At 49.0% G+C, this 14377-nt stretch overlaps 1 protein-coding gene across 6 annotated transcripts in view; it reads left to right on the top strand.

The window, feature by feature from the left end:
• Window positions 1-14377, top strand: part of ITSN1 (intersectin 1) — a 149288-nt gene that overhangs the window by 38267 nt on the left and 96644 nt on the right. For all 6 annotated transcript variants that reach the window (XM_070407249.1, XM_070407246.1, XM_070407248.1 and 3 more), the window contains exons 2-4: window positions 6921-6980; window positions 9061-9153; window positions 9942-10005. In XM_070407249.1, the coding sequence (XP_070263350.1) occupies window positions 6953-6980; window positions 9061-9153; window positions 9942-10005 (185 nt within the window). In that variant the 5' untranslated portion in view covers window positions 6921-6952. The remainder of the gene's footprint in view (window positions 1-6920; window positions 6981-9060; window positions 9154-9941; window positions 10006-14377) is intronic.

The following is a 14377-nucleotide window of genomic DNA, read 5'->3' as shown; positions in this document are numbered from 1 at the left end:
TCTAAACTTCTCCCGCCCAGCCCTGACCGCTGTTCCCGGAGGCGGCCGAGAATCCCACCTTGGTTGCTGGCTCTATTGGGGGCTACAAGTAATTACCCAGAGAAAAGGGTGGTGGTAGACAATAGAACACGTGTAAGGATCCCCGCGCTGCAGTGTGGACGTTTATTTTTAATGTTTGCCTTTAAGTGTGCACGTGCCTTGTGATTGTTGAAAAATCAGTTATTTGAAAGAAATCCTTCAGATCATTTTTGTGTGTGTGTGACCATATAAGCCACATCACACAGATGGCATTTGTGCCTGTTGCCTAGCTCATTGCACACTTCATGTGATAAAATAAGGGTTTTCATTACTCGTGAAATTCTGAGTTTTTGCTCACTTAAAAATTTCTATTTGAGAAGGCATTGGAAGTTTGTGAGTTGAAATAGGTTAAAGTTATACAGTTTCATTATTAATTTGGCTGATAATCTTGAAGTTCCGTAAGTTTTATATTTACAATAAAATTTTGATCTGAACTGACCTTTTCCCACTCAGTGTTTCTTAAAATTATTGCTTGGTATTTGGTTCGGGGTTATCTGCTTTCTTCGTTATTTATTTTTCAGCTTTCAGTATCTTGAGCTAATGTTTTATTCTTAATGACCCTTTTGAAATGGAACCTTCTGGAAGAAACACAGCCCCTCCTATATGTTATTGAAGCCTATGGATGGCTCTCCTGACTGGGCTGTGGTGCGTTTAGATAGACCCTCTTAGTGACTTGCTCCTTGCACTTGGTGTCCAGGTGGGATACCTTCAAAGAGCGGCGCTGATTTCCACTCCCTCCTAAGTGGGGTTTCCTTAGTTTCTGTGCCTGATTGTGCGACATTGTAGCTGTGCTTTGGTTTGACGGCTCCCTGATGAATTCTCCCTCCTGTGCAACTAGTGGAGTCAGGGTCATTGAGAAGAACGGAGGGTGGCCTCTGCTTGGGGGCCGAGTGGGCAGAGACCCCGGCGCTCCTGTTTGTGGAAAGTAAGCAGCCGTTCATGGACCCGCCAGTCTGAAATGCCAGCGAGTGTTGCCAAGTGACGTGCTGACAGCTGGGCCTGACAGTGACTGCTCACCATGGGTGCTCCTGACCTGTCCCCTTGTCAACTCTGCCCCGGCCTCCCCTCCCCCCTCCCCCCAACAGAAACTGGGAGGGATGCCGCTTTCTCTGGGAGGACGGAGGACGCTCGCTCGCATGTTCACAGCAGTGTTCCCGCAGAGCCGGCAAGTCTCTTTGAACTGAGTGCTAAGGGCTGTTTATTTGGGGGGGGGGACGACACTTTGTCCCTCACGCAGTTTAAAACCTCCCTGTGAGCGGGCTGGACACCCCTTGCAGGTCATCTCGCTCCACTTCCCACAGCAGCACATGGAGAGGCCGCAGGGGCCCGGGCTGCAGACACAGCCGGGCATTGAGCAGCTTGGCGTCTGTTTGGTTTGTCAGGCCCTTTGTCCGCTTCCTGCTCGGCTCTCGGCACCTTTTCTCTGGGTTTCCAAGGAGCTTTGTGGCCCCCCTGCCCTGTGTCCCCTCACGCAGCGCAGCGGGTGGAACGCAGGCCCAGGCTCTTCTCGCTTCTACTCCTTCCAGCCTCTGTCTTAAATAAAAAGTGATTTCCTTCCATTTTTCTTCCAGATTTTCGAATTTTGAATTTTTAGAGATGTAAAGGCCTCCAAGAGGAAAAGACACTGGGCAGTAGTGGTTTTTTGTGAATGATTCCTTTTAGTTTTTATCCTAGATCAGGGGTAAAGATGGGTAGACTCGTACCTAAATCCAGACTCTCATAGCTCTGAAGTATCAGACAGTATCATGATAAGACTAGAGTGCGCTCTTTAAAAAGTTTAAATATGTCTTTATTGATTTTAGAGAGAGAGAGGAAGGGAGAAGGATAGAAACTTCGATGAGAGAGAGACATTGACTGGCTGCCTCCTGCACGCCCCCCACCCGGGGATCGAGCCGCAACCTGGGTATAGGCCCCTGACCGGGAATCAAACCGGGACCCTTTGGTTCAAGGGTCTGTGCTCAGCCGCTGAGCGGCACCGGTGGCTAGCGTGTGCTTTATTTTAATGTTTCTGAGGATATTTTTATACCCTTTTGGGTATTTAAAATATGTGTATGTTTTCAGTTTTCTCACATTTTCACACTTCTGTTCCTTTCTTTCCCCTCAATTTTATTGATGCCAAATTTTTAGACATTTAAAGTTTCTAGTCTGCACCTCCTACCCTGTAGGTCCTTTAGTCTAAAACTAAACCTATTGGACAACTTTAAAATAAAAAGTTTAAAAACATTTCTTTATAAGAAATGAATTTAAAGTTAATTACCTTCTACCAGTGGTCGGCAAAGTGCGGCTCGCGAGCCACATGCGGCTCTTTGGCCCCTTGAGTGTGGCCATGAAGTTTCAATTGCGCTGTACGTGCGCACCCGGACGTGGTATTTTATGGAAGAGCCACACTCAAGGGGCCGCAGTTTGCCGACCACTGCCTTATACCGTGAAAAGCTATTTCAAATAAATAAATTAGCCTGACTGTTGGGAAGGGACACCATGAAGGGGAGTAGATGAAATACCTTCTCTACTGAGAGTGCATTCTCAGTATTGGGCCAGGTGCTCCGTGTGCCCCCGCTGGGCCCCTCCTCCTGCAGCCTTTGCTTGTGTCTGATTTATGGAGGAGGGTTTCAGGGTTCTGTGAGAGAATGGACAGTCAGTAATTCAGTGAAGAGCAGTTTAATGTATGTTCAGAATCTCTCTTGGGCTTTAGGTCATTAATCCTACACTAGCCCTGTTGGGTAGATTAGAAACCTGCTAATTATTTGAGTTAAATAATTGTAAAGATTCCTTTTTTGTGTGAATGATTATGTATTCGAATTCCCTCATTTCATCTCGCATAGTTGTTTTATAAATACACATTTTTAGAGGTCTCCTCTAAATATGTCCACATTTGGGATTTTAGTGTAAATGCTGAAATTAAGGATCAGCATTCCTTTAGGTTTCTATAATTAGCTTTCCTTTCTGAAGCTGAAATGAAGGAAGATTAAAAACTTCTCAAACATATTCTAGCTTTTGGCTAAAGATCCTAACATTTATCCAAAGTTTTAAAAAGTACTACTCTTTACCTATCTCTTGATTGCTCAATATTTAGTCTGTTTTTCTATTTTTTACATATAAGTATAGGAGTGTTTGCCTCACTCTAAAAATTAATGTTTATAAAAGGTTTTTTTAAATTTAATATTTTTATTGATTTCAGAGAGGAAGGGAGAGGAAGAGAGAGATAGAAACATCAATGATGAGAGGGAATCATTGATTGGCTGCCTCCTGCACGCCCCCTACAGGGGATCGAGCCCGCAACCTGGGCCTGTGCCCTTAGCTGGAATCGAACCCAGGACTCTTCAGTCCACAGGCCGATGCACTACCCACTGAGCCAAAGTGGCTAGGGCTATGAAAGGTTTTAAGAATGCATTATAATGTAAAGTGTGCAAAAGAAGGAAACAATTGTATATTTATAGGGAAAAGGCTAAATGGAAATATAAATCCCAAGCTGGTGGGTGGCTGCCTGGTCTGCCTGTAAGAACTCCAAAGTAGCCCCCTCCCCCATGGTATCAGCCCATCCTGCTGACCTGCCACCCTCCTGCTGGGGCAGCGTCCTGCCTGCCTGCTTCTCCCCGGGCAGCAGGGCCCAGGGCCCGGAGGGTGCCCTTCTCTGCTCCTCTCTAGGCAGGCTCTTGTGTTCTGATGGTCTTCGCTGCGTTGACCCACCTTATCCTGTTGCAGTCCTAGCAATGGGTGGAGTTCCTGCCTTCACTCACTTTAGTTTTAGTTTGTATTTTGGTGGTTTTTTTTAGAGAGAGTGGAGGGGAGGGAGAAGGGGGAGAGAAACATTGATGCAAGAGAGACACATCGATTAGTTGCCTCTGGCATGTTCCCAGACTGGGGCTGGGATCGAGCCTGCAACTGAGGTATGCGCCCTTGACTGGGAACCGATGCTCTAACCACTGAGCCCACCGGCCGTGTGTGTGTGTGTGTGTGTGTGTGTGTGTGTGTGTGTGTGTGTGTGTGACTTCCAACTTCCGTTCAGTAAATGCTTATTTACACTTAAGGAAGCTTTGCTTTTTTGTACAAGAAGTAAAAGCTCTTTGGACTTAAACTTACTTCCCATTCCGTTCCCTCTGTGGTCTGCTGTGGCGCACACATTGGTTTCCCTTTTTCTCCGTTTTGCTTTCCAGGCTTTTATGGCTTGGAGCAGTGCCCCCACTCCCCACCCCCAGCTCCACCCTGGCGGGTCTACCAGGCTGACTGCTCCCTGCGTGTCCCATGCATTTCTCAGTCCCCACAGGCTGGCTCCCTCGCCTGCCGTTTAATGGTTGTGTCAGCTGTTGCCTTGACCTCCACATCTGTAAGGTGGGATGGTGATGTTATTTATCCCACAGGTTGTTCACAGAATTGCATGGACTAATACAGCCCAAATGTGTTAGCAAGCATTTTATAAAGTTCTGGTTTATCATTTGTTGCTTCCATGTCTACATTGCTTGCTGCTAATGGCCCTTTCTGTGTACACACACACACACACACACACAGACACACACACAAACACAGACACACACACAGACACACACACAGACACACACACACAGACACACACACACAAACACAGACACACACACAGACACACACAGAGACACACACACAGACACACACACACACACACACTCTTTGATGTGCATTTCTAGCCCCTATTTAATTGTAAGCCCCCCCCCCCAGCTTATCGAAGCATAATTGACAATAAAAGCTGCACATATTGAGGGTGTACAGACTGATTTCATATGAACGCTGCTGAGGCAGCGATCGGGGGCGTCCCCACATTGTAAGAGGAACTAAGAGAGCAGCACAGTCCGCCCATCGGCAAAGGAGCGAGTGCACATGCTGTTGCTCCGTGTTCACAGAAGGCGTGTTGCTCTCCGACTGTACAACACAATCCATTCATCTCTTCTGCATATTAAAGATCGTACTGTACCAATTGGTAAACTATTACATGCTTAAAAAACTGAAAAAACAGATGCCACTGGAATAAGATAAGAACTTAAAAATCAGACCTTTTAAGATAATCTTCAATGCTTTGAGGAGATGGAAGTCCCTGGCACGCGCCTGTTGTGTAACGTGCTGGATGGATACAGCGCTGTGGTGTCCGTGGGCATGACAGCTCCCGGGGAGCGGCTAGGCTCTGGGGGGCGGGGCTCTGAGCGCAGACGCTTGTTTCCAAGTGCGGCTGGCTGGGTTGGGCACCTGAACCTAAATGGGAAGGAGAGGGACTATTAAACATACTGACGCTTAGACTTCCCCAGTTATCTCAGCTTTTGAGAATTTCATGTTTGCGGAACTTTCTGTTTCAAGAACTTTCCTACTAATCCTCGCTTTCTGAGAGTTTTTATTATTATTGGGTGTAGAGTTTTTATCAAAAGCTTTTCCCCATATTTGTCAAACCGAATGGGTTTTCTGCTGTGTTCTGTAAACATGGCGAGTTACGTTAATTGGCTTTCAAACGCTAATCTTGCACTTCCGGAATCATCTCGTTAGTGTCTTCTCGTCCTGTTCCTTACGTGGCTGAGATCCGTTTGCTCTGTGTTGTGGAGGGTTTGCATTTGTATGTTTGTGTTCTTGAGGGTCTTGCTCTGCACTGGACTCTTGGGGAACGTCTGTCCCCTTCTCCCTTCACCCTGCCCAGCACCACCAGCTCCGTGTTCTCTTTCCTCTCCCCTCCCCTTCACGGCTTTCCCGCTGGCAGAGCTAAACAGCTTCAGTGACCCCCCTGCACTGGCCTTTGGAGGTCTCCAGTGGAAAGTGACAGGGGGGCCTCTCACCGTGTGGAGGAGCCTGTCGATCCACGCACGTGCCGCCCCCGCTCAGCTTCTGCGCCTTTGCTCAGTGCCTCGTGTTCCGTAGGCAGGAGCACCAGGTCCCCAGGTGCGGGAGAGGGGCCTAAGACAGCCAGCCCGCAAAGGGACCCGTGATGCCAGAAACAGAAGAAAGCTAAAGAGCAAAGTGGGGGAGTGAAAGACATTGTGCCTGTCAAAAGGAAAACAAAGGTGGCGGCAGCAGCAGGAATAAAGAGCGGAGAACAAGAACGAGCTGGGAGAGTTAAAACTGTCACCCAGGAAAGGATCCCAGGGCCAGAGTGGGAGATGGAAGGAGGAGAAGTCCCTGTGTGGGTGCCGGGACACAGGCCCAGCGAGCGTGGAGTTTCCAGGCGAGGAGGAGGCAGTGCGTGGACAGTGGCTGGGGGCTCTGCCTGGGGTGTGCTCCATGCCTGCGGACGTTAGTGTGATAGGCAGTGCTCACGGGGCCTAATGCAGACTGTTCCCATGGTGGAGCCCCGTCACCGCGTGTGTGGCACGCACTGCTATGATCACGGCGCCTCGGTTTTCGCTCTCCTCACCTGCGACAGAGGGTGGTAGATGCAGTACCTGCTCTCGGAGCGGTGGTGGCAGTGAAACGCGCTGAGACTGATGAGTCACCTGGGTCAGTGGGCAGCATGTGCTCCGTGCTCTTTAAAGAGTTGCTGTTAGAACCACCAGGCAGATGGGCTAGTATATGTGGATGGCGAAGAAAAAGATACACTTAAAAGTAACAAAGGCCTCCTGGGCTCATGGGAGAGCTCACCAGACGGAAAGCTAGCTTCCTGTTGCCACAGTCTTTCACCAACATTTCCCCCTGCCCATTGACGTTAAGAATCTGCAGAGCATGAATGAATGAATGAATGAATGAGCCCCTTAGTGGTAGCTTTCACTTATGGTGCTGAACCCTAGCTCCGGTATTGGTATCGGTCTTTTGATCATTGAAGAAACAGCATGTTAGTGTGTTTATAAGTATATAAGAGTGAAGTTTTCACAAACTTAAATGTTTTATTTCAATTACAGGCGTCGATTAGCCAGGTAGAAGTAACAGAACCATGGCTCAGTTTCCAACGCCTTTTGGTGGTAAGTTTTCAAAGATCTTCCTTTTAAAATGTATTTTGGAACCATATGTTAATAACTTAGTATTGTGGCAAATTTCAGATGTGCACATAAGTAAGGGAATAATATAATGAACCCATCTCACATGTGCTCATCTCAGAGTTTCAGTGACGAGCAGCCCATGGCCCATGTTGTTTCATCTGGATTCTTTAGAAACAACTCTCAGGCATCAAATCATTTCATTCACAAGTACTTTAGTACATGTTTCTAAAAGATGACACTTCTAAGGTATAACTCAATACCATTAGCATCCCTGCAGCGTTTATAGCAATGCCTGGTGGCAGTGTGAGGCTGTTAACCAGCGGCTTTGGTTAGGGTTTGTTCAGATCGGGATCCAAACAGGCGCGTGCACTGCGGTTAGTTGGTTCCCGGGTCTCCCCTGCGTCTCTGGCTGTGAGCGCCCTCTGTCCCCAGGTCGCCTTTGCAGTTTATTTGTTGAGGTGACCGGGTCACTGATTCTGTACTGTTTCTGAAGCCTGGATTTGAAGTGTGACACTTATTTTAAAAAAATATATTTTATTGATTTTTTACAGAGAGGAAGGGAGAGGGATAGAGAGTTAGAAACATTGATGAGAAAGAAACATCGATCAGCTGCCTCCTGCACACCCCCTACTGGGGATGTGCCCACAACCAAGGTACATGCCCTTGACCGGAATCGAACCTGGGACCCTTCAGTCCACAGGCCGACGTTCTACCCACTGAGCCAAACTGGTCAGGGCTGAAGTGTGACACTTTTATTTGTTTCACTTTATCTGCTTAAAACATCCTATGGATCTGCATGAAATGTGTTGTTGGGTGACTCTTCCTAACTTTATTGGAACGTGTGGAATACTTGTTTCTGCTCACTGGCTGAGGATTCTTTCAAGAGCGGGTGCCACGGTGATGGCCCGCGCCGCTGTCCGTGCGGTCACCGTGGAGAGAGGCCATGCTGGGTCACCTGTGAAGTCCCTGCGGGACTCCAGTCCGGAAGGAAGTCGGCAACGTTTTCAAAATCATTAGTGTTATTTCATCTTGGGTTTTGATTTCGTCCGCCTTTAATTCCTTTTTTATTTGTTGTTGTGTTTTTGGCTTACTTCTGACAGGGCAGTAAACAGCTCCTCCAGAACGTACGGGACTGTCAGGTGGGGAGGGAGGGACCAGGTCGGAACCGTCCCCGCTCCACCTCCGATGCCTAGCCCAGTGCTTGGCACCTAACGGTTCAGTGGTCTGTCTCCAGCGACCGAGCAGACCGCCGCCACCTGCCGCTGCCAGCGCAGACGCCCAGGGTTGGCGGTGTCCAGACACGTGGCTTTGTGCTGGGCATCGTCACACGTTGCCTGAAATATGCGCATGGTGTCTGCTCCCACCTTCTGGGGCGTGTCTGACATTTTGAGAACCTTCTGCCTATGGCTCTCACATTATTTGGGTGAATTTGAGGAGACCAGGACTGAAGGGAGAAGGGTCTCAGAAGCGAGGGGACGTCTGCTCAGTCTCAGCTGAAACTGAAGGACCTAAATCCCATTGTCTTTGGTTTGCCGTTAAAAAAAAAAATAGCCTTAGAGAGGTGTAATTTACAAGCCATCAACCTCACTGGTCCTCACCGTGCGCGTCAGTGTTTCTTTGTAAATTTAGAGCGTTACTCAGCCACCGCTAGAGTCCAACACCCGAGTGCTTTATCGCCCCCAGGAGGTTCGCGCACTCACTCGGATTCTGACTGAGCTCAGCTTCTTTCATAACTTCCGCTGTGGCATGTGGGACGGTCTGTTGCGTAAGTGTGTGTGAATGAGCGATGAGTAACTCACTCTATCTCCATGCAGCCCCGCTAACGACAGGGTGATAGGACAGTTGTTATAAACAGGATTGGTGCCAGTTCCTTTTTGGGTGGGAAGGGCTGTTTACGCTTAATTTTCTAGCTGTGTGTGCATTACTTCCAGGACAAACAGTGCTCATGTATCGAATCATTGCTAACGTGCTGACATACTCTTCATGCGATAGGAATAGTTCATGGAGGGCCTGGCGTGTTCTTCATCATTCAATAACGCGCTTGTCTTTCCTCGGACTGCAGGCAGCCTGGATGTCTGGGCCATCACCGTGGAGGAGAGAGCGAAGCATGATCAGCAGTTCCATAGCTTGAAGCCAGTTTCTGGATTTATCACTGGTAATGGGCGTTGGCACTTGTACATTTTCACTTCTCAGTGGTGCATGTATTTTGGAGAACCTGCCAGCGAGCTAAGGTGGGCTTACGTAGGACTGAGGGCATAGTTACCCATCTGCCTTCTCCTTGACCTGCCCTGTGACAGTGGCTTTTCCAAGAATGCATTCAAGCCTTGTTTGCAGTCAGTCTTAAGGAATTCTCTTATTTCCTGTGTCCCTGAAGTTCCTTCTGAACTTGGCCTTTCCTATTATCTTTCCTGTTTGGTTACTCTTCAGGCATTGTTTTCAGGAAAATAAGATCTAGATTCCCTGGGGACTTGTTTTTGTCTCATAGTTCTTTTTAACTTATTAAATCTTAACCACTGATGCGATTGTTAAAAACCGTTGTTACTTATTCTCCGTAAGTGCAAGAATGGTTGCTATCGGGAATGACAGAGACCCTTTTAAAAAGCAGAGACAAGCTCCTCACTTTCTGGAGGGTCCCTGCAGATGTGCTTGTCACATGTGTAGCTGTTACCATCCTGGTTAATAGCAGATGAATTCATGTCGACAGTGTCCACCCGCCAACGGCTGGCCCTTTGAGATGCTGGTTTTAAGGCGCTGAGCTCCGAAGTCAGTGCTCGTGGCGGGTGTTCCTGTCCTTGTGGACTTCTGTTTGGCTTCTATCACATTTCAGTGCCATGATCACAGGGTTACCAGCCTCTTCCTTAGTTTCGCAATATTATTGTAAGAAAATGTCTACTGTGGTTTAGCTGTTGTTTTGTTCTGAAACTTTTCCCACTTACTTTCCAGGTGATCAAGCGAGAAACTTTTTTTTCCAATCCGGGTTACCTCAGCCTGTTCTGGCACAGATATGGTAAGTGGGAACCTCACATCCCGGAGATGAATATTCTAGGGATAGAATTTCTTACGCTGCGGGAGGAGACCGTCCCTCTCCAGGCCGGACACTCGCTGCTTCTCACCAGAGACACTCGGGAAGGAGGTTTGTCATGTGGAACTAAAAAAAGGGTGACATTTGCCAGATACTGCTGTCAAGAAGTTGGAACTTGCAGTGGAGAAATCTGCATTTTGATATTTTCTCACTAGTTTGTTTTAACTTCACCCTTCCTCATCTGAATGCCCACATTTCTTGCTTTATTATGGAATGGAATGGCTCTGTATCTTCCATTGAATAAAAGGCAACACACACACACACACACACACACGCACGCGCGCGCGCGTGTTAGTAGGAAGTAGTGTTCTGAAATAGAAAGCTTTCCTGGGAAATGCGGATACATTTGTGTATGAATATATTCAGGCTGAAACCAAACAGCACCGCATTCCTGTGCTTTGTTGGTGTCTGCTCTATTTTCCTTCTCGGGGCTGTTAGCATATTGGCTGCCAGACCTCTTCCCACTGCTGAGCCTCCTGGCTCTGACCTCTGATCTGCTTTGAGCTTGGGAAATCAAATAACCAGCAATTTCTTTTAAAATTTTTTGGAATTACTTTTAAAATTAAGTAGAAAGCAGAGAGAGAGAGTGCGAGCGAGCACCGACCTGTCAGTGAGTGCCTGCGTTTGAATGGAGGAGACCTGTGTGTGTGTGTGTGTGTGTGTGTGTAAGAGAGAGAGAGAGAAAGAGAGAGCGAGCGAGCAAGCGCACGCACCGACCTGTCAGTGAGTGCCTACGTTTGAATGGAGGAGACCTGTGCCTCCTGCTTTGTTCTGCGCTGACGTATGATTGTGTTTCACACCATCAGTCAAGATCACGCGCTAGAACCTTCCTTTCCCAAGCATAACTCCCTCCATTGAATTCTGCTTTTATGCTCATTCCCAGGTAAGAGGTTCACTCAGGAGGCAGACTTATGATGCATGCTCTGCTGTAAGGGAATGTCACCTGCATGTACTCCTCAGTGTGGAAAGATATTATCAGGTGTCGGCTCTGGTCAGCAAGCATTGTAGGTGCTGGGGGTGTAGCTGTGAACAAAGTAGGCAAGTCCATGCTTTCCCAGCGACCGCCGCCCAACGGGAGGAGACAGCTAATCGCAGTGTGAAAACTGTCACACGTAATAAGTATTTCCAGTCAATTTCATTGTTTTAGATTAAGTTGTTTTCTAAACTGTTTTAGGATTAGTGTATTGAAGTCATTTTTCCAACTTACTTTATGGTGAAAATTTTTATCAACAATAGAGATGATGAATTGCTAGTAAAAAATGTTTTTGTCTTTAATTTTTTTGTGACAGTTTGTTAAATGAACTTGTGATGGCATTTTTTTTTAATCAATATATTTTTTTACTTTTATCAAGAATTGATGTTATGCTCTAGCCGGTTTGGCTGAGTGGATAGAGTGTCGGCCCGCAGACTGAAGGGTCCCGGTTCCATTCCGGTCAAGGGCATGGACCTCGGCTGCAGGCTCGATCCCCCGGCCTGGTTGGGCTCGTGTGGGATGTGTCTCCCTCACATCAATGGTTCTCTCTCTCTGTCACTCCCCCTCCCACTCTAACAACCAGTGGGAAAACACCCTTGGTGAGGATCACAAAGGAGAAGAGCTGCTGTCGGGGGAAACACTCCGTGAAACCTCTGGAAGGGGCCGCGGCTCCCGCACCTGGTGTCCTGAGAAGGTGCCGGCTGCAGGGCGAGGTGGGCGATTGGCTCTCCGACCGGCCCTGTCCTCACTCTGCAACCCTGCGTGGCACTTGACTTCCTCACATTTAGGTTTTAAATTTATAAAGAAGAGCAGCTGCCCTCATGAAGTGGGTGGCCTTTTCCCTCACGCTCATCTGTGTTCTCATTGGCTTTGCTGGGAGGGCGCCAGGGAAGGCCCAGGCCTCCAGGTGGATAGGGAAATGGGTTTGCAGCTGCAGTTTCGTCACTCCCCGTGTTAGCCATCTGAGCAATAACGTTTGGATTGAGAGTGAGGAACTAGTTCTAGGCTATGTCTCTGGGCCTTACTTCCTTGGCTTTGGACCTCGATTCACATATACAAGTGATGTGGGCTGCGGGGAGCGCGTTAGGAACTTGTATGAGTTTTGATCCATGTAGAACCTGTATTCCAGGGAAGTTGTTTGTGGCTTTTGAGCTGTAGCCTGCTCGTACTTGAGGCCACCTATCTAGCCAACCCGATTTCCAAGTGAGAACACGAGAAGACTGGAGTTCTCGGAGCCCGGAGCCACGTCAGTGCGGGCAGTGCCGGCTGATGCGCCTTCCCAGAAACGTCTTCCTCCTGAGCGGGAAGGACACTGCCAACAGCCTGGGTCCCTGGCAGCTCCAGGGCTTCCGGTTGTTCCAGCCGCGGCCTGCAGCGGAGGAGGAGGGGGACGGGCACGGGCAGGAGTCTGAAGGCCCAGGAAGTAAGAGGGCGAGTGAGGGCTTTGGAGTCGGAGGCTGGAGAGGAGGGAAATGGGGTGGGGGAGCACCATCTAGAAATGGGCCCTAAGGGGGAGGAGCCAGAGACAAAGGTAGAAATCAGAACAGCCTGGTGACGTGCGGCCTGGGCACAGGGCGTGCAGCCATGGAGCCTGTACTGCCTCAGGCTTCCTCGGAGGGGCCTTCAGCCCCAACGATCCGTGTGCCAAAACCGTGCGCCAAGCCGTCATCCTGGGCTCGCGTCCCCACGCTCCCTCCCTGGCTCCTGCGTCTGCATCTCGGTTCATGGCCTGGAGCATCTGTCCCGCGTGGGCGCCATGCTGCACTCCTCCCTCCCTTACCCTGCTCACCCCGCCCATCAGCGCACACTTTTGTTCCATCTTCAGCCTTTATTCCAGTCCGGCCACCTCTGCCTCCACTGCCACGCCACGATCGGTCACTTCACCTGGCCCCCGGCTGGAGTGTCCTGACTGGCGTCTCTCACTCCTGTCCCTTCCGATCCCAGTCTCCAGATGACATTTTCCACCTCTGTCTCCTCATTTGGTGCAATCCGGTTTCCCTGACCTTTCATGCCCTACATGGGCCAGGCTTCCTCCACCAGTAACGCAGCTCCTCTGGATTCCCACCTGCTGGTCCTGGCCCTCAGGGGTCAGGCTGGGTCTCCCCTTCCAGAGGCCTGCGTCCTGACCACGCGCCCAGGGCTCCCTCTGACCCTGTGCCGGCCACTGCCCTCCCCCACCCCTGGCTTCGTTTCCTCGTTGCGCTCGCCATCCTGTGGAAGGAGCCGACTCATGTCCTTGTTTCCTGCCTGTACTAAAAGGCAGTCTGTGAGGGCGGGAACCTTGTCTGTCTTTTCACCATTGGAACCCCAATTCCTAGGTAGTGCCTAGTCTTTTGAAGAGGTGACCCTCTAAAAAAATATCTGTTGGGCCCTAGCCAGGTTCGCTCAGTGGATAGAGCGTCGGCTGGAGGACTGAAGGGTCTTGGATTCGATTCCAGTCAAGGGCCTGTACTTTGGTTGTTGACTCGATCCCCAGCCCTGATTGGGGTATGTGCAGGAAGCAACCAATCCATTTGTCTCTCACATCGATATTTCTCTCTCTCTTTCTCTCTCTCTCTCTCTCTCTCTCTCTCTCCAAAAACTAATTAATATATTTAGCTTGGATGCCAGTAGGGTTGTTTGTAGACTTGATAAATGATCTCAAAGTTCATAAGGAAAAAGATCTGTGAGTAGCCTCACAAAGTTTTTAAAAAAGCAACAGAAAAGCCTGGCCAGAATGTGCGCTCGAGCAGGTGTGCCGAGATCAGAACCATGGTGCTGCCAGAATAGATCATCCAGATAGATCATCCAGAAGGAGGTCTCCCTGCCGACGAGCACCGAGTTCTGCGAGAAGAGGCTGGGCTCTTAATCTCAATAAGTGAGTGAATGCTGCTGGCGAGGCGAGGCGTCCTTGCGGAGGGCGAGGCCGAGCCCTGGGATAACATACCGCACGCACACGTGCGCAGTTACAGTTGGTTTAAAGGTCGACATGGAATAAAATAATCTTAGAGAATAAAGGACTAAAAACCTACAGGCTGTGTGATCAAAGAAATATTTCATATGTAAAAATGTAAACTTTCTTACAGGAAAGATACTATACACAAAATGAACAAGTAGTAAGTTTTAACCATCTTTCTGCAGTTGACGGATAAGCAGTTCATATATAACATACAATGAGTTCTTCTCAGCAGAGAAAGACACGCAGCCCGTCAGAAGCTTGGCGAGGGTGTGAATGAGCGATTCATGTATGAACTGAAGTGACCGAGAAGCGGGGCTCCTGGCAGTGGGCGGTGAGCTGAAGGGGCTCATTGACGGCAGGAGGCGGGGCGGCGCTCTCTGAGGCCA

Source organism: Myotis yumanensis, unplaced genomic scaffold (genome assembly GCF_028538775.1).
Source record: "Myotis yumanensis isolate MYYU_CA2020_CCGP unplaced genomic scaffold, mMyoYum1.0.hap1 SCAF_2, whole genome shotgun sequence".
Taxonomy (NCBI): Eukaryota; Metazoa; Chordata; class Mammalia; order Chiroptera; family Vespertilionidae; genus Myotis; species Myotis yumanensis.
The sequence above is the reverse complement of the archived record's forward strand: the minus strand, read 5'-3'. Positions and strand labels throughout refer to the sequence as shown.